General features: G+C 42.0%; 1 protein-coding gene across 20 annotated transcripts in view; it reads right to left on the bottom strand.

Moving 5' to 3' along the window:
• The window catches only part of EVI5 (ecotropic viral integration site 5), a 133,947-nt gene extending 106,855 nt beyond the window's left edge, over positions 1–27,092 (bottom strand). For 4 of the 20 annotated variants that reach the window (XM_038413203.2, XM_043520515.1, XM_043520511.1 and 1 more), the window contains exons 1-2: positions 25,084–25,257; positions 323–555 (exon numbers count right to left, since the gene is read on the bottom strand). In XM_038413203.2, coding sequence (XP_038269131.1) covers positions 323–471 — 149 coding nt within the window. In that variant the 5' untranslated portion in view covers positions 472–555; positions 25,084–25,257. Of the gene's footprint in view, positions 1–322; positions 556–7,166; positions 7,252–20,213; positions 20,271–25,083; positions 25,280–27,008 lie in introns of those variants that run through there. The other 16 variants (XM_038413199.2, XM_038413212.2, XM_043520513.1 and 13 more) reach the window with 13 other exon arrangements.
• Positions 27,093–27,466: the final 374 nt, after the last annotated feature.

The following is a 27,466-nucleotide window of genomic DNA, read 5'->3' as shown; positions in this document are numbered from 1 at the left end:
AGAGGGAGTCTCATGGGCTCCAGTATCAGCTGTCAGTACAGTTCTAGAAACAATGTTTAATGATTTCTATAAAGCTAGAAAAGGTAACAATGTTTTAGAGGTTCTGAAAGAGCGGATGCTTTTTTAAAATCTCAGATTAAGAATATTTAAAATGCACATTCTTTTCCATGCAGCTAGCAGTTTTAAACTGAGTAAAATTTTGGTCCAGGAAAAACATTACCCCTTTTAATAGGCTCTCTGCTATAATTTTAATAAGTCTATTTTTAGTTCTCAGTTTTACAATTTCAAGAGCAAAATATGAAAGCCATGTTTCCCCACTCACCTGTTCTGTTCCTCTAGTTTAGCTAATAATTCTAAATCATCTGGACTCAACCGCATTGGTGAGGATGGTGATAGTGCTGGAGTAGAAAGAGTGGTAGAGGAGGATGTAGTGTGTAATGAGGCAGATGGACTTGCCACCTGACTGGCCATTTGACTGACAGTATGTGATACAGTGTTCTTCACCCATGAGAGAGTAGACTCCCTCAGCTTTCCTGCAACCTTGTCTGTCGCCACCTGCAAATTACAGAAGGAAAAGGGATGGTAGAGGTTATTTTTGTAGACTGATCACTAGGCCCACTCAAACCAGTGGAAAAGGTATTTAGTGGGATAGCTATATTCTACAAATAAACTGACGCGTTTGTCATGTATTTTGCATCTTCTAAAGAGTGTGACTTAAGGTTATCCTGTTTTCCAGAATTCCCGAAGGTGTTGGAAGCAGCCCAAGAGAAAGGTATGTGATTAAGGTGCTATGTGAGAACAAATATAGAAAGTATATGGCAGATTCACCAAAAGGATATCAAGGAAAATACCCAAAGATACCCACAGGACTAGTCTTTTCTGTGTAGTGACTCTGGATCCAGAGCCGCCTTGTACCTCTGACACATTAGTGAGATCCTCTTAATCTCTCTTGATAAAAATAGTAGTGCAAAAATCAAGTAAAGCAGGTAAAATGCCATTGACTTTACCTGTGGACTGACATGCACAGGAAGGAATTTATGAGTAAGTATCACAAGTGTTAATTTTTCTCTTGCTCTCAGTACTCTCTCCAATCTCAAAGAGGGACTGGCTGGAAGTTTGGCTAAAAGTCAACAAGAACCACAGCTAAAAACCAAAGATAAAATGATTCCGAGATCTCTAACAGTGGGGAATGAAGTAGTCATTTTGAAATGACTCTAGATACTAGAATACAAACACAAGTCTACTCCCACAAGTGGGTTAGGGAAGGACTTCTTGGGAAAATCCTGAGCTAAACTTCTCAGTATAGCAAAAAAACCTAAAGGAGACTGATCCAAAAAAAAAAAAAAAAAAAAAAAAAGTTATTTAAGGCCTAATCCAAGAACTTCCACTGAGGGAATGCAAAAGGCTTACGTTATTTTCCTCACTGGCCCACTTCCTAAGCCACAGAATATCTAGACTACTGGCAAGCCTAACCCTTATCCAAGTTGTGCACCAGAAGAAAACTTTGGCCACAGCTGAATATGCAGAAGAAAGTTGGCTGGCACAAGTCAAGGAGAACAGTAGACTGAAGAAGAAATTTTCCTTGAAGTCACACTGCTGAAACCTACCTATTTGAGGTATGTAGAATTCCTCACATTGACAGGTTTACATGAAAAAATCCTATGAAATACAGCTTACCCAGTAGTACCAGCTTATAGCAAATACATCAAACAATTAGAACCACAAGGAAAGTGTTCCATCCCCCTCCCCGAGATCTTCCATTCAAGTATAATTTAAACAGACAACTTCCATTTCATCTGTTGGATGACAAACAGCCACATGTTTTAAGACAGGTTTCAGATTTTCAGGTTTAGCAGCAGCTGATAGGCAGTCCTTCCTCAGGGACTGGGGAGGGTGGACTGGAAAACTGTACAATTTCATAAGCCATGTTTCTTTTGCCAAGTACCACAATTCAAACCAATATAGACAGCGAGTTGTACAACGGGGAAGTTTCTTACAATTTGAAAAAAGCCTGATCAAAAGCAAAGGTAGCTTAATTCACTTTGGAAGCAAAACCAAATTAAGGCTACTTTAATTCTGAATGGCAGCATCCACACAGGGATTTAATGCAATTTAACTAATCCACTTGAATTCATGTCTTTTGTTAATACAGATAAATTTTCCAGAGTGTCTCCATGTAGACAAGCCCTCTTGTCTACACAGGCATTGTAATTCTGTGCATTCGTGTGCTCAAAGCCACATCCTTTGCAATTTAACTGTTGTACATGGTTTAGCATGTTCGGTCTTTAATAAAAGGAAGTTAAATAACATATTGTAACTTGTGTTTGTTCTACCATCTTTCTCCCTCTTCCCTGTAATGGATCATTGTGTCTTTGCCCAGACAGTTGTCAGTGTTTCTTCTTTTCCTTCTCTTCCCTACTTCCTTATGTTACTCATCTACATGGTGTTCCATGACTCCCAAAAGATCTCATTAGCACCACACTTCCAATTGCTAACTTTTCCTATCAGTCTTTCCTTCGTTCCCTGAACACCTTCAATACTGTACTAGACATCCAGAATCCATAGGACTAAACCTATTAAGTAAAAAGAGTGATCCAGAAGTTTGGGTCCTCCAATGTTAGGAGCAACATCTAGTGAAAAACAAACCTCTGTTCCAGTTATGGGAAAGGTGAGGGGTAAAAATTCTTACAAGGGAATCCCCATCTCCCCCACCTCCCAGTGTAGAGCCTTCTGGCAGCTCTGCTACACAACACCATACCCAAGGTCTTGATTCCTGGGCTCATTTTTGCAGCAGCCTGGGGAAAAAACTGAGTGAAACTGACTTGGTTGTTAGTCTCAATGATTACTGCCCATAAGGTCCTAGCAGTATCTGTGAAAATTGACAAGACTGGTAAATTCTCACTTTGTTGCAGCTTGGGAAGGCTGAGCAGCAAAGGCCCTAGCAGTTTGTCTTCAGGCTCTGGAAGGCAACACTGCATTGACTACACTCTTATAATTGAGCCATAAGGGATAGAAATGTAATTTCATGAAAACTTCTATTACGCAGATGCTGATGGAACTTGACTGGGAAAGATTTTACTTGCCCTTTTCTTAGGTATAAAGATTGGTTAGAGAGGAGGACTTGGTAAGGGAAGCCCAACATAACATCTATGCCTGAAGCATGGAGATATCCTTTACAAGAGAAGCATCCATCTCCATCAAAAGAGGATTAGAAGAAAGTCCTTCAGTCTCATCTTTGGAAACTGAGGTGAGCAGGGAGACAGACCAATACTGCAGTCACACTGACTAATAAAAAGAAAAGGAGTACTTGTGGCACCTTAGAGACGAACAAATTTATTAGAGCATAAGCTTTCGTGAGCTACAGCTCACTTCATCGGATGCATTTGGTGGAAAAAAACAGAGGGGAGATTTATATACACACACAGAGAACATGAAACAATGGGTTTATCATACACATTGTAAGGAGAGTGATCACTTAAGATAAGCCATCACCAGCGGGGGGAAGGAATCTTGCATTTGTCTTCCAACTAAAACCCCTCCAACACATCATCAAGGATCTACAACCTATCCTGAAGGACAACCCATCACTCTCACAGATCTTGGGAGACAGGCCAGTCCTTGCTTACAGACAGCTCCCCAATCTGAAGCAAATACTCACCAGCAACCACACACCACACAACAGAACCACTAACCCAGGAACCTATCCTTGCAACAAAGCCCGTTGCCAACTCTGTCCACATATCTATTCAGGGGACACCATCATAGGGCCTAATCACATCAGCCACACTATCAGAGGTTCGTTCACCTGCCCATCTACCTATGTGATATATGCCATCATGTGCCAGCAATGCCCCTCTGCCATGTACATTGGCCAAACTGGACAGTCTCTACGTAAAAGAATGAATGGACACAAATCAGACGTCAAGAATTATAACATTCAAAAACCAGTTGGAGAACGCTTCAATCTCTCTGGTCACTCGATTACAGACCTAAGAGTGGCTATCCTTCAACAAAAAAGCTTCAAAACCAGACTCCAACGAGAGACTGCTCAATTGGAATTAATTTGCAAACTGGATACAATTAACTTCGGCTTGAATAGAGACTGGGAATGGATGAGTCATTACACAAAGTAAAACTATTTCCCCATGTTATTTCTCCCCCCACCCCACCCCCCACTGTTCCTCAGATATTCTTGTTAACTGCTGGAATTAGCCTACCTTGCTTGTCACCATGAAAGGTTTTCCTCCCCTCCACCCCCCCCCCCCGCTGGTGATGGCTTATCTTAAGTGATCACTCTCCTTACAATGTGTATGATAAACCCATTATCTCCCCTCTGTTTTTTCCACCAAATGCATCCGATGAAGTGAGCTGTAGCTCACGAAAGCTTATGCTGAAATAAATTTGTTAGTCTCTAAGGTGCCACAAGTACTCCTTTTCTTTTTGCGAATACAGACTAACACGGCTGCTACTCTGAAAATTGACTAGTAAGTTCACCATGAGTTTTTGTATGAAAGACTCTTCCTCCCTGCTGATGCTCCAAATCCAGGACATTTCAGGAGACAATGAGGGTAATAAAGATTCAATGGGGATGTTGCGGTCTCATTGCAGTGAGTGAGCTACAAGAGTAAGCAAGTGTGCCAAATGCTTGTCTCAGCTGGTAACTGTTGCCTATAAATTTAAAATTACAACCATTCCAAGTTGGAAGAGCTCCACGTTAGAACTTTAACGTTATTTTTTCTACATTTATCTCCCATCTGTAAGACCCAAGATTTCTAAAATTATTGGTCAGAAGTTTGACCCTATAATTCTTTATCAAAAAACAAATTAACAAAAGGAAGAATCAACTTGTACTTAAGAATGGGAAGAAGTCCAGAGCGGGTTCTATACTTGATGTGTGACCATGGGCAAGTTATTTAACCTCGGCATTTCAATTTTCCCATTTTTACAGACATGCATGTACTCTGGAATATCAAATTGGAGGCTTTATATAGCTGCAAAGCATATTTGTAGTTATGCAATAAATCTAAACAAGTCAAGCATCTGAATTTTCATATAGCAGAACACGCATACAGCCAGTCTTACAGTGTTTCTAAAATGTGGCCACAAGGGGCTTTTCTTGCAGCCACAGCCTCCTGGGCTGTGATTGGAGTGGGGGGGGCGGGGGGGAAGCAGTGGCCCCTCTACCCCAGTGGCCACCAGTGGGTGTTGGGCCCTGCCCCCCTCTGGAGACAAAATGTTGGAGGTGCAGGCAGCTGGTGAATTCTCTACTTTCCTGTGGCGGGGTGGGCAGCTTCAGCCACAGGACTTCAGGCTCCATCCACACAGTAGCAGGCTCTTGTCCCAGGCTCATCACCCAGACCATTGTCCCTGGGCCCTGTGACCTCCCTGCCCACCTCCCCGGGGCTTAATTTGTCCCAGGGCTCGCTGGGGCTGAGCAAGTCTGCTGTTTCGCAGCAGCAGACTTACTACCTAGCAATTTTTTTTAAAAAAGCAACCAAAAAAGCAGAAACAACAAACACAAACACCACTTATTTGTGTTTCTATTCTGTTTAGGTCCTATCAAGTTTATTACTGAGTCTGCAAAAACCCTACATAAATAAATTACAATCATTTGGACATGTATACACATATTTATTTGTTTTTCCTAAAGTTAATTAAGTGTTTTAGGAAAAATTGTCAGCACGGCCACCGAAGAGTTGGTGGCTACACTGTGAGGCCACCAAAAAATTTGTTGAGAACCCTAGTACAGCAGTATAATTATCTTCGTATTTAGAGTAATTTTAAACATTTATGCCAAGTTTGGTATCTGTAAACTTACCTCAAACCAATTTATTTAAAACAGAAAAGTCCATTACAGCCATGAAAAGAAATTTAGTTTCCCCAAAAAAAAAAAAAAAAAAAAAAAAAAAAAAAAAGTAGTGTAGTAACACTATGGAGTCCACCCACAAAAGCAAAGCTGGCCACATTTCAGTGTGGCTCTAGGCACTCAGAGTTTCCCTACAGAAAAAAGTGATTCAAGCTTTAATATTGCTGTCCTAGTTAGTACAATGTTAGATCATTACAAATTTCCAAGATTAACAGAGCCAAAACGTCTTATGCTTTTCTTGTTATTTTAAGCCGTGTTACCTAATGAGAAAGCTGTGCTAACAAGTTATTTCAACAAACATCCTTAGATATCATTGAAAAGCTCGACTTTGCCTTAATCAGGAAAAGCAAATTGAATTAGTTAGGAACACCACCATAATTCTCTGATCAACCCAATGCTCCCTGTTAAAACCTATAAAAATTTGAATGCATTCAAGTTTATTAGGATTTCCGTTAACACAGTTCTAAAAGCCAAGGAGTTTAATTTAAAAATATGTTTGAAGCGACTATATTGTTCCAGGCAATGGTTCCCATTAGTGACCCACACAGCACTTGTCAGTCAGTCATATGGTGATGAGGAATCATTAACAGCTGCAAATACAATATTCCATGTAAGTGATTCCTCTAATGATCACAGCAGTGTGAAGCTGTCATGAATAAAAGGGAAGATGACCCATGACATGTGGTCCACAAAGAAATTTGGGAACCCCCAGTCTGAGGAATTGGTAATTCCATATGGAGCCATTCCCTACTGAAGTTCCTCAAATCCAGCCCAGCTCAAGTCAGTTGTTACTATCAGACTACAGTTAAGTAGCCTACATGGAATAAACCAGCATTTTCAATCCAGTCTGAACCATCCACATTACAAAAGCTGCAGTCATAACTGTCACAAATTAGCACCTGAGCCTCAAGAAAGGTCAAAATTGCAAGGTAGAAGTCTGAGCCAACCTACTTCCCCCCAGGGGTGCATCACCCAAGCAAATCATACAACACACTGACAGGACACTATGGAGAAGCCTACTCTGACTTGGAGGTTTCTGCATTGTATCTCTGTGGATGTGACTTCATTCTCCAAAGATGTCAGCTGCACATCTATAATAAGGACTAAATTCTAGTTTAGAAGTATACGCAAAAAGAAAAGGAGTACTTGTGGCACCTTAGAGACTAACAAATTGTTTAAATTTGTGCTTGATAGTACTAGTCACTAATTCTGAATTGCTTTTGGACACAAACATGTAAAATTGAGTGTTTATTCACGGTCTTTAATTCTACCAATATGTAAAGAAATATAAGTTACTTACAGTTAAACTGAGGGGGGGGGGGGGAAGTTGTTAAAGTAAAAGGCAAAGCTGCCTTGCCATCTTCCTCTTTCAATTAGACTTCAAACTGCAAGAAAAGCAAATTACAATTTCTTCTGAACTACGTTACTATTAAGTGATCCAGTAAATTCAGTGCTTTCACAGCAGGTTAAAGTGCATGTCTAAAAATTCCAAAGTTATTTCCTGTCAGCCTTAAACCTTTTACTTGCTTTGTCAAACATTATATTAAAAGCTTTTAGATTTCAGCCACAGGAATTCTGTCTAGCCCAAAAACACGAAATCAAGTCAACATGCTAGGACTTATGAACTCCATTTTGTTGCCAGTTGGGCTAATATTAAAGGGAATCTTGCATGTAAACAGTGATCTACTGAATGAACATATTTCATTGCAAAGTTCACTAGTTGCAGAAATTGCTGAACCCAAGAGTACAGTCTAGTGGTTAGAGAATTGAACTGAAAAACTGAAGACCCACTTTCAATGCTCAACTCTGACTGCAGCTTTGGACAAGTCACTTAATTTCAATGAGCCTTAATTTAAAATGAGACTAATGTTTACCCAGCTTTTGTAAGACAGAGATCCTGATATGAAAGGTGAAGTGCAACAAAACTCTTAGAGCACACAAAACTAGGCAAACCAGTTTATGAAAACAGCATAACGTAGCCCCATGATTTTTCCAGATTACCTTTTTTATCATCTTCACATGCATTCTGCAGCAATTAAATACCTAGTATCTTAAGGCTCACAAGTATAAATAAATGCATCATTCCAGAAATTGATTTTTATTACTTTACAAACGTCTACTAACAAGACTTGCAAAGAACATTACTAGCAAAATATACAAATTGGAAAACATTGATGCTCAAAGCAGTTTAGAATTGGCAGCATAGAATTAAAATTTGATTTTAATTCCAGATTCATTTTCACAAGGATATTATTGCACTTATCTACATCAATGAAGTCAAAAACAGCCATAGCTATTTGGACCCTAAAGGCTCCACCTAGTGAGGCAGAGTTAAACTGCATTCTCTTAATGCTTTATTACTTGAATCATCACCACACACAAATAGCTGAATTCATTCTCTGAACTTTAAAGCTGGACCCTCTTGTAGGGCTTTGTCAGCACTAGTTTTAGGTCCATATTTATGCTTCCAAAACCAATATAGCTAATGGAATTGTAAGAGTCTTCTGCACTTATGTTTCCATTTTCCCTTTTCTTCTGTCCTTTTATGTATTTATCTCATCTTATAGTCTACTTGCTATAAATGGAAACATACAAAAAAGGTTTTTGTTGCTTACTGTTTTGCCATTTCACCTCACTGAAAACTCATTAAAGAATGTAAGAAAACCATTTAATAACAAAATCAAGACCTTATATATAGTTTCATATCTGTAGCAAAACATGAGGACAAGAATAATGATAGCATAGATGTGAACTTAAAATATTGCTTTCCCCTAAGGAAGAAACAAACTAGTCAGCCCTGGAGACATGGAAAAAATGGTTTCAAGTGAAATTTTGCTGATCTTAGCCCAGTATGGAAATGGGTATCTGTCACAACCCACATGACACTGCTAAAGCTTTGCTTACTACTCAGGACTTAGAAATCATGGAGAAGGAAAGCGTGCTAAGTGCCCGCCAGATAATGGCTAACTCACACAGTGTGGTGAGTTTTCACTCTGTAAATTTAACATGATCAGCAACAAGAAATGAGATTAAAAAGAGGAAAAAATCAACAAACGTTCTTTTGTGCAAGCAGGACTCCAAGAAAAGGCATATGCCTGGTATTTTTTGTAAATCATAGAAAGGATGAGTGGAACTGCCTCACTCATCCCATCTTTTTTGTAGGAAAAATGGTCTGAAGAGGAAAGTGGTTCCTTCATATATACCCTACTGCTGCCCCTCCAGGAAAACTCATTAATAGGCCTGTGGCCCGTGTATGGTATGGTATATTCTGTAAATTAATTCTACATTTTCCTTCAATCATATTTCAAAAACTATAGCCAATATATTATTCTCATCTTTTCTCTTCCTTCTTACCTGCCCTTCTTTGGGCCTTCAAGTCTGAGGTTATATCCCTGGATGGCAAAGAAGCCAAAATGGGAGTCCAATGCAGAATGAATGCAGGAAACAAGAATTGCCCACTCTCCAAGTAATCCATCTATGTAGGTTCTTATGTTGGACTTTCTGCTATTTATCTGAGCACCTAAGTTTTGAGCTTATCCTCTATCTACTTCTGGGGGAATTCTGCGCCACTGCGCTTGTGCAGAATTTATGTCCCCCGCAGATTTCTTTGCTTCCCTGAAGAAAAATTACTTTCTGATAGGGAAGCTGCAAGAGAACCACTTCCTAGCTGCACAGATACATTGTTTCAGGCACCTGGAGCAGCCAGTGGAGAGGTAAATCACTGCAGGGCTGGGGACGCCACAGCCAGTGGCTCCTACCCTGAGCCAGGATCAGCTGCTAATTTTGGCTGGGCTGAAGGGAAAGGAGGGGCCTTCCTCTTCTCCTGCAAGGAATGGCTGAGGCTGTGTCAGACCCAGTCCCAGAAACCTCCCACAGCTGCAGGAAGCTCAGCATCCTCCCCTGCTTCCTGACCCCATCACTCCTCAACTGCAGGTGGAAGAGGTCACTGTATAGAGAGTTGCTCCCCCATCCATCCAACTCCCATACCCAGATGCGCCCTGCAAGCCTCACCCCATACACCCAGAACCCCCCTAATCCTCCTTAACTGAACCCCAATCCATTGAACCTCAACCCCTATATCTTGATCTGCCCTGCACCCAGACCCTCTTCCTCCGGATCCCCACCCCTGCATCCAGACCACCCCCCTACTGAGCTCCCTGTACTCAAATCCCCACCCTGACTAGCCCCACCCCACTGCATCACTGAGCCCCCACATCCAGACCCCCACACCACTGACCCTCAACTAGCTGAACCCAGACCTCCACCCCACCAAGCCCCACTCCCCAGCACCCAGACCCCCTGCTTAGACCCCACATCCAGACACCTCCGCTGAGCCCCAACCGCCTTCACATGGAAGCCCCTGCAGAGTCTGTGTCCCGGGGTAGTGGGTAGGGAGGCTGCAGGATGATCTTCCACCTTTGTGCAGCCAGTGGCCTGTGCTCCCCACTGTCATGCTGGAGCCTCTGCATTTATTTATTGACCAATAAAAACTTGCAGAATTTATAATTTTTTGGCAAAGAATTTTTAAATTTTTTGGAGAACGTCCTCAGGAGATCTTGGAGATCAACCAAGTCCTAGGAAACTGAAGTGTGGTTTAGAGGAAGTATTGGGGTTCTTGAAGTAAAAGACCAGAACTAAAGCTCCAACACTGGAAGGGAAGTATTGGCTAGGCTACCAACAGGAAAGAAGTCTGAGCTTTGCTGGACTGTATCACTCAGTAGGAGATAGGCGCCTTAGTTCTGAAATTCCTGCAGCTTGCTCTGGAGAAGCTTGTTATCAAGACTCCAAGGGAAAGTGTCTCTAAAAAGAGTCACAAAGTCTGTATACTAACTTGAGTCAAATGCTGGGAATTTGTGACCTGAAAAGATCTCTGTGTAAGCTCAAAAGTTCATCTTTCACCAACAGAAGATGGTCTAATGAAAGATATTACGTCACCACCCTTGTCTCAGGAATGTGCCTGTCAGGTTAAGCTGCTAAAGCACATAAACTCACTTATATAATCTGTCATGATGTGACTTTACTGCTAGAGTTGAGCCTCATTTTATGTGTAATATTGAGGGGGAAGATTTGCTGAATACCATGAAGCAGCAAGAGATGGCAATTTGAGGTCTTACCCAAATTGGAGGAATATATATTGTTAGGGTGGGTAAAAACAAGGTGTTCAGAAGCTCTCCTACAGAGTGCTCTGAATCCCCTACTTTCATGAGCAAAACTCGTTCAAAAAATGCGAGCAGCTCCTGCCAAGCGCTGCAAGATCTCCAAAGGCATAAATACCAAGATGCAGGTAGTAGGGCACATATGGAACAGTGAGGTCCTAATTTAAGATTGAGAAAAGGTTCAAACTGGTTTACCTTAACCGAACTTTTTTGCCCACCTCCAATCCAGAGGACTTGAAAAAAAACCTATGTTCCTTTATTTAAAGATCAGCTTCAAGAAACCAAATCTGCTTCAATGTTAGTGTTTGGGTGGCACCTTTCATGCAAAAAGATACGCTAAATGGGGTTTTGAAGACTCTTTTAAACACATATATGCATGTATCATACAGATAGCATCCTCTTTGCTCTCTTGAAGTGAAGGCATAAATTATTGCTTCTTCAGTTTACATACACAACATTATTATAAAGATGAATAATTTACCTCACAGGATGTTGTAGGAAGTGATCAGATTGTCAAAGGCTTTGAACGGCTTTAAAAATGCTAAGTATTGCAATTCATCCAAATATAAATGTAGACAACCAGATTGATTTTAAGGAAAAGTAGAGCTAATATGTTTGCTGTATAGAGACAGTCTTGCAATGCCGCTGAGTAATATTTCCCATGCAAGCAAACACATCAAAAACATCTTGGCTTGGAATGATGTACTGCAAATGCCTGAATGAAGAAGATGATGTCATCAGCTTTTTTAGGGAAGACAAACTTAAGTAATAGGGAGGAGATCAGTCTCATCCACTTAATAAAGTCAAAAGAAAATAAAGCCAAGGTTACATCAATACAGTCCAAAGATCCAAACTGGGGGCAACAAAAATCCTAATTTTACTCCAATAGTTATGGAATACCCCACTTCTACAACCATTCATAAACAGCATTTAAAGGGAAGTTTAGCTTTTGCTAACCTTGTTCCTGCCATTTCTGATCACCCTACCTTCAATTAAAAATTAAACAAAATCCCCAAGCATACAATAAAACTATCAGTTTGTCACTTTATTTGTCTGCCAAGGAGGGAGAGATCACCCCCTTCCACTCTGTCTTAGATTGTATGTCCCTCCCATTGTATGTGTGTTTATCCTAATTCTGGTCTTTGCACACTTGCTCTATAAATGTTTTATAAATTTGCTGAAATTAGAACTTTGGCAATAAACAAGAATAGAAGCTAATTATTTTTAAGCCAGATCAGGTGTGAGGTTGGAGTGGTGTTAACTGTATATTTCAGTTTTTATGACTGAGCAAGACTTCCCATTTCATCCTCTTCTCACCCCAACTTTACAGATAGGATAACTAGGGTCAAAGAAGGCACACAACAATCTCTTCTGGCAGAGCTGGGAGTAAAACCCAGATCTCTACCTTGACAGAATCAAGTCTCATCCACTTAGCCCTATTGTTCCCAGAAAGATTAGTCTTTGCTATCCTTTAATAATGGAGTACCCTCCACTATAAAGCACTGAGAGACAGATTAATGGTAGTCTTGAATTAAATTAGTAGTAGTCCCCAAATTACAAAAGAATACTAGATCCCTAGTCATGGACCAGGACCCCTTTGTGGTAGGTAGTGTCCAAACAGAACGACCACACACACACACACACACACACACACTAAAATAAAAGGAAACACCCATTTTAGGTGTCCTTTAACAGTTCCTAATTCCCACACAACAGATCCATCACTTTCATTGCAAGACTCAGACCTCATACTTACCTATGGGAAAACACACCATACACATGTCTAACAGATATGTATGTTGATGCTGCTGAAGTCAGACTTAAGGTTCTGCAATCTAGTACAAGCATGAGGAAAGTGACATATGTATTATATTGTTACTGTTTGTAACAAAGGTGAATGGGACTTTATAGAAGGGCGGAGTCTGCCAGTGAAAATGATTAATGTAATGTATGGGAATTAAGGTATGTTAAAGGATGATAAAATGTCCAGTTAAGGTAAGGATTTTTATTGGTGGGTGTCCATCTTAAACCACCATAACTAAATTTAATCAAATTTCTTTGGGGGAAATATACATTTCCTTTAAGTATCTGAAAAGTGCAGTCTTCCTCAGTATGAAATCCTTTCAGTTGATTTAAAGATCAGGACTTTTAAAGCCATGTTAGTAGGTCATGTTACTAAGTTTGAGCTTTTTGGAAGTCTGATACCAGAGTGATGGATGTGATATTAGAATGTTTGCAAAATACAATTTGCATTTCACTAATGAGATGCAATAACAAGGTTTTCATAGTAAATCACTTAGTATGATTATGTCTCTATTACAATTCCATAGAATCATCAGCTACTGTTACAAAAGAAACTGAGCAATTACTAGCATAATATATTAGCTACTGGTGTGACATATCTGCACTCTTTTTTAGTTCATAAAACAATTCCTGTTCCGAGTGTTCTTAACTACTGCAAAATTCTGTATATATTTAACCAGGATGTTAAAAGATATGTTATAACCACCACTATGCATCATGTGTATCTGCAAATAAGTTATACTGAGTAATGTGTGGTATAATTTATATCAGCTCAAGTTATATAATACCATTGGTTAATTGCTATTTTACAACACATATAATATGGGGTGTTGAGCTGAAATTCTTTGAGTTTCTAATAAATGAATCTAGAGAGGTAACAGCATAGTCAGGTTTAAGTAAAGAGGAATACCAAAGAGAGACCAAAACCTCATAAATTACATACGATTACATGAAAGTTTTTTCCATGAACATTTCTAGTGTGTATTATTCCTTTACATAAAACCCAGAGAACCGCTTATGGCTGCAATTAACAAATTGGCCATATTTTCCCATTTGTTAAACAGAGGGTATTCATTTAAACAGGTTTATTCTGAGACATTCCTAATTGTATGTGTACCAAAAATTGCTTTTAAGTTAATCAATTCCCCGTTTCACTGAATTGGGAAATTTGTAGGCGTTTTAGCAATTAAACAGCGTTATTGAACAGTATCTTAACTACTTTACAAATAGGTTTCAGAGTAGCAGCCGTGTTAGTCTGTATCCATAAAAAGAAAAGGGAGTACTTGTGGCACCTTAGAGACTAAAATTTATTTGAGCATAGGCTTTCATGAGCTACAGCTCACTTCATAGGATGCATGCAGTGGAAAATACAGTGGGGAGATTTTATATACACAGAAAACATGAAACAATGGGTGTTACCATACACACTGTAACCAGAGAGTGATCAGGTAAGGTGAGCAATTACCAGCAGGAGAGCAAGGGTGGGGGGGCGGGGGGGAAGAGACCTTTTGTAGTGATAATCAAGGTGGGCCATTTCCAGCAGTTGACAAGAATGTCTGAGGAACGGGGGGGGGGGGGGGGGGGGGGGGGGATTAAACATGGGGAAATAGTTTTACTTTGTGTAATGACCCATCCACTCCCAGTCTTTATTCAAGACTAATTGTATCCAGTTTGTAAATTCATTCCAATTCAGCAATCTCTTCTTAAATACATTCCGAGCAAAAAGGAAAGAAAAAAAGTGTAGGCCCTCTACTTAGAGGATAAAGGGACCTAATAACTGAGGACATCAAGAAAGCTGAGGTGTTTAATGCCTATTTTGCTTCAGTCTTCACTAAAAAAGATTAGTGATGCCCAGATACTCAACACAATATTAACAAGGGGGAGAAAGAACAGGTTAAAGAATATTTAGATAAGTTTGATGTATTCAAGTTGGGCAGGGCCTGAAAAAATTCACATGTGGCTACTTAAGGAACTAGCTGAAGCAACCTCAGAACCATTAGCAATTTTCTTTGAGAATGTGTGGAGGATGGGTGAGTTCTCAGAGAGCTGGAGAAAGGCAAACATAGTACTTATGTTTTTAAAAAAGGGTACAAAATGTGGATTGGAGGAATTATAGATCAGTCAGCCTAACTGCAATACCTATCAGTTTGTAAGGATCTAGAAGATGAGAGGGTTATAAGGAATAGACAACATGGATTTGTCAAAAATAAATCATCCAAAATCAACCTAATTGTCTTCGACACGGTTACTGATCTAGTAGATGGGATCTGGGGTAGGGAAGCAATAGAGGTGATATATCTTGATTTTAGTAAGACTTTGGACAGTCCCACATGACATTCTCATAAGCAAATGAGGGAAATGTGATGTAGATGAAGTTACTATAAGGCACATGCACAACTGGTTTAAAAACAGTCCTGTAATGGTAAGCCTACACTACGAAATTAGGTCAGGTCAATATTATAAAAGTCGATTTTTAGAAATCTATTTTATACAGTCGATTACGTATGTCCACACTGAGCGCATTAAGTTGGTGGAGTGCATCCTCACTACCGTGGCTAGTATCGACTTACAGAGCGGTGCACTGTGGGTAGCTATCCCACAGTTCCCGCCGCCCATTGGAATTCTGGATTAAGCTCCGAATGCCTGATGGGACAAAAACATTGTCACGGGTGGTTTTTGGGTACATGTTACCAGTTGCCCCTCCCTCCGTGAAAGCAATGGCAGACAATCGTTTTGCGCCTTTTTTTCAGCGCAGATGCCATACCACGGCAAGCATGCAGCCCGCTCAGCTCAGCTCACTGACACCGCCACTGTTGTGTCCTGGGTGCTACTGGCAGCAGACTGTGAAGTAGGTCTGCTAACCATCATCATCCACCACTTCCGCTGCAAGTGTGGAATGGTGGTAGAATGTGCATTTGGACTTTTAATAGCGCACTGGCGCAGTTTACTGACTCGCTTAGACTTCAGCAAAACCAATATTCCCATTGTTATTGCTGCTTGCACCAGGGCAATAAGAAGAGCACAGTAGGGCATGCTGCGCATCAGAGAAGCCTTGAAAACCAGTTTCATGATTTGGCCCAGATGCCCAAGAACGTGGGGGGGGGCCCTCCAGGCACCCAACCACTCCACCCCAAAGGACTGCCCAAGCAACAGAAGGCTGGTGCCCAGCTGTGCTTTCCTAATCGCCTGGTGTCTGCCTGCGCATAATCGGCTGCCAGGCGATTTGTCTCAACCTCCCACCCCACCATAAATGTCTCCCCCTTACTCTCAAAGATATTGTGGAGCACACAGCAAGCAGCAATAACAATGGGAATATTGGTTTCGCTGAGGTCTAACCTAGTCAGTAAACTGTGCCAGCAAGCTTTTAAACGTCCAAAGGCACCTTCTATCACCATTCTGCCCTTGCTCAGCCTATAGTTGAACAGCTCCTTTCTACTGTCCAGGGTGCCCGTGTATGGCTTCATGAGCCATGGCATTAAGGGGTAGGCTCAGTCCCCAAGGATATCTATAGGCATTTCAACATCCCCAACAGTAGTTTTCTAGTCTGGGAAGTAAGTTCCTTCCTGCAGCTGTTTAAACAGACTGGAGTTCCTGAAGATGTGCGCGTCATGCACCTTTCCTGGCCATCCCATGTTGATGAAACATCCCTGGTGATCCACCAATGCTTACAGCACCATTGAAAAGTACCCCTTGTGGTTTATGTACTGGCTGCCAAGGTGGTCCGGTCCCAAGATAGGGATATGCTTTCCATCTATCACCCCACCACAGTTAGGGATCCCCATTGCAGCAAAGCCATTCACTATGACCTGCACATTTCCCAGAGTCACTACCCTTGACAGCAGCAGCTCAGTGACTGCATTGGCTACTTGGATCACAGCAGCCCCCACAGTAGATTTGCCCACTCCAAATTGATTCCCGACTGACCAGTAGCTGTCTGGTGTTGCAAGCTTCCAGAGGGCTATTGCCACTTGCTTCTCAACTGCGAGGGCTGCTCTTATCTTGGTATTCTTGCGCTTCAGGGCAGGGGAAAGCAAGTCATAAAGTCCCATGAAAGTGCCCTTACGCATGTGAAAGTTTCACAGCCACTGGGAATCATCCCAGACCTGCAACACTATGCGGTCCTACCAGTCTACTTGTTTCCAGGGCCCAGAATCGGCGTTCCACGGCATGAACCTGCCCCATTACCACCATGATGTCCAAATTGCCAGGGCCCGTGCTTTGAGAGAAGTCTGTGTTCATGTCCTCATCACTATCGTGATTGCGCAGTCATCACCTCCTTGCCTGCTTTTGCAGGTTCTGCACATACTGCAGGAAAACGTGTGAGGTGTTTGCAATATTCACAACAGCAGCAGTGAGCTGAGCGGGCTCTATGCTTGCGTAGTATGGCATCTGCAGGAGAGCAGAGCTGCAGTGGAAGCAGTGGATGACGACGGATGCCACAAGAATAGATATTTATACAGAACAACGAGAGGACCTGCGAGGTGGATTCATGGCACCAGGACAGCAGAGTTGCAGCGGAAGCGGTGAAGGTGCGTGGTGCTAACCGTTGTCATTTCCCAAGGAAAAACACAAGTACCTGGGAGCACATGGACAACATGGAGAAATTTGCTACTGAGACAAGAGCAGCAGAGCAAAGCTGCAGGGGAAGCAACAGATGACTATAATGGTTAGCAGTCCTACTGCACCATCTGCTAACAGCAGCATGGCGACTGCACGGAAAAAAAGCACTAAACGATTGTCTGCTATTGCTTTCATGGAGGGAGGGGCGACTGACAACATGTACCCAAAACCACCCACGACAATGTTTTTGCCCCATCGGGTATTGGGAGCTCAACCCAGAATTCCAATGGGCAACGGAGACTGTGGGACCTGTGGATAGCAACCCACAGTGCAATGCACTGAAAGTCGATGCTAGCCATGGTACTGTGAATGCACTCCGCCGACTTAAAGCACTTAGCGTGGACATATGCAATCGACTGTATAAAATCAATTTTTAAAACTCGACTTCTATAAGATTGACCTAATTTCATAGTGTAGATATACCCCAAGACAATCTGCATATCACAATCCATAGGCTGAAATCAAAACTCTTACTACCCTACTGCTAAAGGGTGTATGTTTTACTTCAAAAGTAGAGTGAATTCTACTACCCATCTAGTGGAAAGCCAACAGTTTGTTCACCAAGAGCAGCACCGATTTAAAATATAGGTTATGCGTCAGTAGCCTGACCACAGTGCAGGCTGACATACATTCAGACCTTAGGTCGTTTGTAATGCACTAGAATTTAAAATGTAGCTATTAATACATTTACAATATTCATGACCTACCTCCACAAGCATTTTCAGTACAATTATTAGGAGAAAATGCCTGCTTTGAGGTTAGTACAACACTTGTGTTGCTGTATGAAAAATCTTACTCTGGTCCCACTGAAGTCCATGACCAAGTTCCCATACACTTCAAATATGAGCAGAGCACCTAATGAAGGAAATTAATGTTTTGGCCATTTGATTAAGTGAACAATGAAGATTGTTTTTTAAATAAAGCCACAGAGGCCTACTCGTATTCCAACACTGAAATGTCATTCATTTTTATAAGAGTCATTTGGCCAGTGAATTTTGTATACTCATTTTGGAAGAAAAATTTATTCCATCTATTCTAGAAAACTACAAAAAGTCATTAGTGGAAAATAGCAAGAAAGATCTCAGGGAGACAGTAAAGCTGATTTATACTACTTTTGGTGTAGAGCTCGCTTTTTAAAAAAAGTTACTTAAAGCCCCAATATCCAGGCCAAACAGCCTATAAATTCTCGAATACAAAACTCAATTTGCATAATCTATAGGAGACTGCCTTTAAAAAATAAAAAAAGACTGCTACATCTTATTTGTTTTCCAGAGCTAAAAAGGATCATGGCTTCCCACATTCTTAAAATTAAAGTAACATGAGGAAGAACATTAGAACAATTTTTTTTTAAGTCAAATTCACAAAATTCAAAATTAAAGTTAGTTAATTCTGGATTTCCATTCCTCAGAGTACACTTATTCAAGTCCCCTCGTAGCCCAATCATTCTCTATATATCCTCCAGGGAAGGTAGATGTCTTTAACAAGCATCACAACTTGAACATGCATTAAATGCAATATGTATTACAAAAACAAAGATCATATTAAGCTACTTCTGCCATGCCATCTTACCAAATAAAAAAAATTCAAGAGCCTTTCCACAACCTGAGACAATAGCAATCCATTTTTAGAAGACTTATCCCTATATACTGAAGAAAAATTATGCCGCAAATATAATTACATTCAGCTGGTATTTATGCTATGGTATTTTATAACACTTAGAATAACTGATCAAACATCTATTAGGACATTGCCAAATGAGTATCAAAATATCACCCCGATTCACACACTGCCGTCAGACCAGTAGGCCACATTTAAAATATTCAGGAGTTTTAAAAATGTATATGAATTTAAACTCTGGTAATTTCATTTTAGACTTGTGGTAGAGTCCATTGTATTCAACCATCAAAATACTTCCATTCACTTTTCTGAAAAAGTTTTACCTATTCAAATAAGATATAGGCAACAAAAAGATTAGATGAGAAAAATGCACGTTTTAATAAGGAAAGCGATCAGAGATGGCTCACGTGCACTGGGCAAGCAGAAATGTTTACAACTTACATGATGTCTTGATTGCTTTCCAAATTAAAACCAGTTTGCACAGATTGGGAACTATTACATAGATTAAATAGCTTCACTGGAATCAGTCTGTGGCAGAGCCAGTAACAGTATGCAGAATGGAATTGACTCCTAGTCTGATGCCTTAACCACAAAAGTATACCCAGTGCACCAGTGGAAAGGACTATCACAAGAGATCACACAAAGTGGTTAGATTTTAAAGAGGAATGAATAGTCAATATTTGCAGCTATGCAAGCCAAAACAATATAAGGGTATTCAAACCTCATTAGGAGCATAATATGATCAACTGCAAGCACCAGGAAGAAACACCCCCCCTTTTATATGGAGGCTAGGCATTTCATAAGATCCTCCCTGAAATATCAGGTAGAGGCCACTGCTAAATAAAGAATCTGTGTGAGCAAACTGTCTGTTCCAGTATAGTATTGGTTAAGTTTTCCTGGATGAAACACTTCCAAAACTCTTCAGTATTTAGGCAGTTTATACAAGCTGGACATCCAAGTAACATCATGGCTCAAACACATTGACAGAAAATTTTACAGTGAGGCTGAAACTTACATGAGAGCAGGTTTAGACAGGAGGAAAAAACTTCCTCAGTATCAATTTGACACTGCAACCAATGCTGAGAGCAGCCACTGAAACATCAAGAAAGACATTTTAAAAGATATTAGGTAACAGTTATACAAGGAATTACCTGTGCTAGATATTGGACTTCACCTAAAATGTCCCTTCTTCCTTCCAGTTTTAGCTTCTGAAAATGAAATATATATGCATATGAAATACAGTCACCAGACAGCATGGATTTGTCAAGAACAAATGTGAAACCAACCTAATAGCTTTCTCTGACAGGGTAACAAGCCTTATGAATAAGGGGGAAGCAGTAGATGCGGTATATGATTTTAATAAGGCTTTTGATACTGTCTCACATGACCTTATAAACAAACTAGGGAAATATAACCTAGATGGAGCTACTATAAGGTGGGTGCATAATTGGTTGGAAAATCATTTCCAGAGAGTAATTATCAGTAGTTCAAAGTCCTGCTGGAAGGACATAACAAGTGGGGTCCCGCAGGGATCAGTTCTGGGGTCTGGTCCTGTTCAATGTCTTCATCAATGATTTAGATAATGACAGAGAGTACACTTATTAAGTTTGCAGATGATACCAAGCCGGGACGGGTTGCCAGTTCTTTGGAGGATAGGATTAAAATTCAAAATGATCTGGGCAAACTGGAGAAATGGTCTGAAGCAAATAGGTTGAAATTAAATAAGGACAAATGCAAAGTACTCCACTTAGGTGGGAACAATCAGTTGCACACATACAAAATGGGAAATGACTGCCTAGGAAGGAGTACCGTGGAAAGGGATCTGGGGGTCATAGTGGATCACAAGCTAAATATGAGTCAACAGTGTAACACAGTTGCAAAAAATAGCAAACAAACATTCTGGGATGTATTGGCAGGAGTATTGTATGCAAGACACGAGAAGTAATTCTTCAGCTCTACTCCACACTGATTAGGCCTCAACTGGAGTATTGTGTCCAGTTCTGGGCGCTACATTACAGGAAAGATGTGGACAAACTGGAGAAAGTCCAGAGAGCAGCAACAAAAATGATTAAAGGTCTAGAAAACATGACCTATGAGGGAAGATTGAAAAAATTGGGTTTGTTTAGTCTGGAGAAGAGAAGACAGAGGGGACACAAGTTTTCAAGTACATAAAAGGCTGTTACAAGGAGGAGATAGAAAAATTGTTCTTAACCTCTGAGGATAGGATAAGCAGCAATGGGCTTAAATTGCAGTAAGGGCAGTTTAGATTGGACATTAGGAAAAACTTCCTAACTGTCAGAGTGGTTAAGCACTGGAATAAATTGCCTAGAGAGGTGGTGGAATATCCATCATTGGGGATTTTTAAGAGCAGGTTGGACAAACACCTGTCAGTGATGGTGCAGCTCAGTGGTCTTCAAAGTGGGGTGCGCAAGACCCTATGTGGGGGTGCGCGGCAGAAGGAGCACCGCCGAAGGAGCGCTGCCGGCACGCCGGCAGTAGTGCTCCTGGACCTTTGATTCTTCGGCAGCACGCCGGCGGCAGCTCAGCACTCCCCGGTCCGTCTTCGGCGGCACGCCGGCGGCAGCTTTTTTTTGTGCTTCCCCAGAGCTGGCCTTGGGGGTGCGCAATTCAAAAAGCGTGAAGACCCCTGGTCTAGATAGTACATGGTCCTACCTTGAGCGCAGGGGCTGGACTAGACCTCTTGAGGTCCCTTCCAGTTCTATGATTCACTGAAGCTTCCCTATACATTGTGCCAATACACTTTAGTCCCAACTTCCGTTACTCCTTCTGTCCCATTTAGTATTCTTCCAAGAAGGCAGCAAGTTTAGCATTATTTTGTGCTGTAGCCAACATCCACAAAAGCCTATGATGAAACCATACTAGCTTTCCAACATCAACTAAATCAAAATTTACAAACAAATAAACCTATAAATAGGCAAGAAATGCATTAACTCAGTGTGCCATCTATAAGCCAGTGGGCTACGTGTTCTCAGTTCTTGAACAGTAGCCTAACAATTATATTTTTCATTGCTATTTACTTCAGGAAAAGTTAAGACTGTGCTATTCATTTTGGCTATGTTGTACATAAGAGATACTGTTTTACCAGGCCTTCAAGAAGTAGGTGAATAAGAGTGCAATCAAGAGAGATATTTATTATAGGCTATTTCAGTAAGGAGGATTTATTAATTTACAACTTGTTATTCTTAGAGTACATATGCCCAGAGTGCTGGATGCAAGAGCATTTAAAAAAAAGAGCATTTTAAGTGTGAAACTTCTAAGAAAAAAAATCTCTACATAAAATCTGGAGGTCTATTAACAATTAGTAAATTAAAGAAACAAGACTATAAAATGGGAAGGAAGTAGAGAACAAGCAACATGTAATAAAAATTGATTTAAATAAGTTTGTTTTGAATTTCTTTCAATCCTGACTTTATATCTCTGCACTAGCAGGACAGAATCTCACTTCCTGGTGAGGGAAACTTTTCAGGGAAAAATCCCATTGTAAGGGGGTTTCCTCCCAGCTTCATTTTGCTACCAGTCTATTTACAACCATTGTTAGTTGGATGATGACTGTAAGCAATTGATACTTTGTGTTAAGTGGTAAATGTAAGTCACTATTTTTTGTCTCTTCTCTATTCCTCTGGACCACAGGCATCTTTTCTCCTGCATCTTCCCTCCATCTCCTCTCTACACTTCCCCCATTTCAACCTTTCAATTTTTCCCACCACTGTGCTTCCTGCTCAAACACATGAAGATTTCCAACACCAGGCAGCACAGTTTCATGCCATCTAGTCCCTTGTTCATGTCCCTTCAACTCCACTGGCTCCATCATACCTCCTTCCAGATTCCTCCCCCCTCTACATTTCCCATAACAATCCATACTTGAGGCCGCAGTCTTGATCTGTATACGTGAAAAACCAATCTGTAAAAGCACAACAAAGGCTGTAACTGCAGAGAGCAGAAAGGGAAAATAAAATATGGCACTTTAAGGGGCACATTCCTTGGCAGAGCATTTCTCTAGCACACCCCAATAGATTAGTGAATGCAATCCCAGGCTCTCTTTATTCTAGCCCATATCTTCTCCTCCCCTCTCCTCCCATCAACAGATATGTCACAAAGAAAAATAGTCAAGAAAAATAGAAAAATAATCAACTTTCAAACTTAGCAGTATATAGTTCTTACATTTCCTAGTTCATTCTTGCTTCATGATTCCTTGGATAAACTCAAGAGGAAAATGTTTGGCCTGTATCTTTCCTTCTCACACCCTCTCAACATTCCACTAGCACAGTTTAATAATGCTGTTTTAATGAGGTCTATGAACCCCTTCCCGCATCTCATTGAGAGGGTCACAGGCGGTATTTATTCCTATTATGGATTTTACCTTCTATATTAGACTTCCACTCACATACCTGAGCCATTTTGGAGATAAGAGTCAGAACACCTGAAATTTTGGAAGAGTTCAAGTGTTTAATCAGCTTCTTTTGGGGAATAACTATCCTAGGATTTCTTGAAGTATATAAATGTTGGTAAGATTTCTCTCTTCTTGGGTAGTTGCGGGATTGGAAATTGAGATAATGGCAAATCAGTTTCAAATTTAACTACGAAGCAGCTAGGGTGACCAGATACCTAGGGTGAAAAATCGCGACAGAGGGTGGGGGGTAATTGGCATCTATTTAAGATAAAGCCCCAAATATCAGGACTGTCCCTATAAAATCAGGACATCTGGTCACCCTAGAAGCAGCTCCCTCTGTTTCATAATAAAGAAAAGCAGGAATTATATGCAACTCAACAAATATGACGACAGAAATACAAGTTGAAATACAGGAAAAAAAAAGTCACTAAGGACTCTACACTGACCAACCACATTAAGAGACTTCTAAATTTTCAGTTTTTATCCATATTACATGACCAGAACATGTTTGAAGACAAGAATTTATACTGAATGAAATATTTCAAGAACCAAAGAAAAGGTGTGGAGGAGTGAAACTCCCAAACCTTTTTGGTTTAATATGTCAACTCCATTTTACCAAGATAAGTTACACTCTCAGATAAGAGCATCAAGATCGCTTTTGGACAAAAGGTGAAAGCTCCTTTTAGGTCACCTCTAAAGAAGGTTGACATTTTTCGTGTGGGTGCTCTTTTATCGTGAGGCTAGAAGCCAGCCACTTCCATCTCCACTTAAATCACCCTAATCCACCACCTTTAAAGAGCACTAAATCCAACCCAATTGAAACCATACCAGCAGTTAATTCAAACCCCAAAACAAGATGAACGTGCAACAGCAGAACATACATGTTCCGATTATGCCGCAGTGGAACCCCCTCCTTGCATGACTGAAGGAGCCGTCACTGTGATGAAGTCCTGGTGCGAACCTAGAGCATCCTTCCCCTTGGGCTGGCTCTCTTCAGTGGGGCTGGGACAGAGCATTCACACAGGGTCGGAGCAGGGCTGATATTTCTCGCCGTCAAGAAGGACGACTCAAGTACCCGATAGATTTTGTCGGAGAACCCAAAGCAACCCCAGTAGAGAAACCGCCTCACCGCCACCTCCTCCCCCCAGCCCAGGGGAGCTCCATCGGGTCACTCGGGGGCTGCCCCGCAGCTGGTTCGCAGCCTGAAACCGAGACAGCCGCTCCCAGCCCCACACGGGGCAAACCCCAACTCGCCGCAGTAGCCACCGCCGCCCACGTTCCGGAGACGGCAGGGCGAGCAGAGGCTGCTCCTTCGGCGCTCGCAGGGAGGCGGATCTCCTGGCTCCGCAGACTGAGCCGCCGGGAACCCCAGCTCCAGCGCTGGCCGAGGCCAGGGGACGATCCGGCCCGGCCCGGCCCGGCCCCAGGGAGAAGCGAGAGGGGGCGGGCTCGCGGCTGGAAGCCGGAAGGGAGCGCGGAACCGGGGAGGGCAGGTCCCCGTCACTCCTCCCCGGCCCGGCGCCCCGTAGCCTGCGGAGCGCGCCTAGGCCCGGCGGCTGGGTACGTCCCCACCCCGGCTGAGCGGGGCGAGGGTCTCGCCCGCCCCTCACCTTGGAAGCGTTGGCCGGGGGGCCGGAGCGCGAACATCGGCTTCCCGTGCAGCCCGGCCCGCCGCCGCCTCGCAGCTCCTCCCCCGGCCTGTCCCGCTGCCTTGGCCCCGAGCTCGCCGCGCCCCTCCGGCCCCAGGCAACCGGGCCACGTCCCTCCGAGAGCCCGGCGCGCAGGCGCACACTCTCCGCCCAGGCCGCCGCCAGCGGCCGCGGGGACACCTCCCCCCGCGCAGCACAGCGCCCCCAACACAGAGCAGTGGGCGGCCGGGGGAGGGAGCCGAGCCACCCGCCAGGGCCTGGGGTCAGCGCCCCCTGCAGGAGAGGGTCGGCTGCCGAGGGGGGGGGCTGGCCGCCCCTGAAAGGGAAAAGGGCCAGGCGTCCCCGAAGGTCAGGAGGATGGAGCCTTACCGGGGGGGGAGTTGGACCCACACACCAGGAGGAACGAGGGGAGCCGAGACTTGAGATTACTGCACGGCTCCCTTTGAGTCCTCCTCTCAGGGCAGCAGCCACTGCCCCAGCCCCATCTCCCACCCACGGCCATCCGGTTGGGTGGCAGAAGTTGGAAGGGAGGCACTGGCTCCAACGCAGTGGCAGAAAGGGAGGAGAATTGCACAAAAATGTGGTTCATGGTGCATATTCCTGTGATTTGCCCTGATTTCAATGCCCGTTCTCTGGTTTTGATAAGTAGTGGCTATTCTAAGCTTATTGAAACCAGCTATCATTTGGTTTAGACACAGCCTGGGAGCAGCCCTTGTTTGAATCCACCAACCACCCATGCCCTAACAGCATTTCAGTGGTTATGGCCATCACTGTACTCCCCAAAAAGGCTGTTCCCTCCCCACAAGATGGACCTCAAATAGTAGTTGATGCCTTCACCCTTTCTAAAACTTCCACAGGAATCATGCCAGAAACCACAGCAATTGTAGAACATAGCTGCCACATTTCCCCTTATATAAAAGGCAGTATATCCTATTTGTCACACTTAGCAAGTAGGGTCTTTTGCCTAGTGCCATGTATATTTGATGCTATATATAACAATGCCTTTATTTTATGGTAGTACCCAAAGGCCTCATTCAACATTGGAGCCTATTTGTATTTAGCATAACCAGCTCAGAGGCCCTTGGTTTTAGACAGTGTACAAAAAAAACAAGGGGACAGTCTCTGCCCCAATTCTGCTAGTGAAGGAGCCCCTTAAGTTGTGTTAGGCACCATACAAATACAGAAAGCTTTCATTTTATTTCTAAAAATTCTCATACAAAGCACCACATGAAGCACTGTAAGCATTAAGGACTATCCTAGTTAGTCTGTATAAGTATGCTACAGAGTCAGACAGAAAAGGTTGAAGAACAGCAACTAAAGGAAATACGCAGTTTAGTTTTACCTACAAAAAGAGTGTATACATTAATCAAAGACAGACCCTTAAAAAGGCAAAGGAATTTCTTCAAAAAAAGATAGTATAAGATCATACCCTAGGTTGCTGTTATGACTTTCTACTCCATGAAGATTATTACAGCTGTGATTACAGCAAAGACAGGAGTCAAGGTACTGAATAAAGATAAGAGAGTAATTTATTGCACCAAGGATCCCCAGACATGGACCAGGTCCCCATAGTGCTAAGCCCTCTAGAAACACACACCAAAGAGACAGATTCTGATCCAAAAAGCTTACAGTTTAAGCCATAATTACATTACTCAAACAGGTTTCCCTCCAGATATGGGCAAGGCATTTCCATCAAGGATTTGTGTACTTCTTTGTTCCACACAACATAAAATTGAAGAAAAACACTTTTAAAATCTAACACAAACTGAAGGTTTGATGGTGGTAAGCAGCAAAGAAAAAAACTCAAATATAAACCCTTTCTAATTATAAGGCATTGCCTTCAGGGATCAGTTTTTTATTACAAAATGAAACACTTTTGTTTTTACCTGCTTGAAACCATGGCTTCTAGGGATAGTAGTCACCTTAGCAGCAAACATTTTAGATAGAGAGAAACTGAAGGGGAAAAAAAAAAAAAGATTTGGCCTGAATTTATAGCTGACTCGGAGGGTGTGGCAAGTGACTCCACCTAGATCTACCCATGCAACTCCCTGCTGTTCTATTCATAAGGGGGAATCTGGGTAGCATTGAGACATTCTAGATGCAAAAAGACTCCATGTGAATGGAAGAGGGGAAGTTAAGGTCTTTCTTTTATGCTTGTGTAATGTTGGTTGGGATATTTTTAACTATAGATATTTATATATTAAAATGTAAGATCCTGGTGAGAATTCTTATTGGATAACAAGTATTTATTTAGACAGGCATACTATAAAAAGAAAAGAAACAAGTACTTTGCTATAATTGGTTTCTTCCTGAGAAAAGGAAAATAGGGTAGAAATTTGAACCC

This window comes from Dermochelys coriacea, chromosome 8, assembly GCF_009764565.3.
Source record: "Dermochelys coriacea isolate rDerCor1 chromosome 8, rDerCor1.pri.v4, whole genome shotgun sequence".
Taxonomy (NCBI): Eukaryota; Metazoa; Chordata; order Testudines; family Dermochelyidae; genus Dermochelys; species Dermochelys coriacea.
This window is presented reverse-complemented; position numbering and strand designations above follow the sequence as displayed.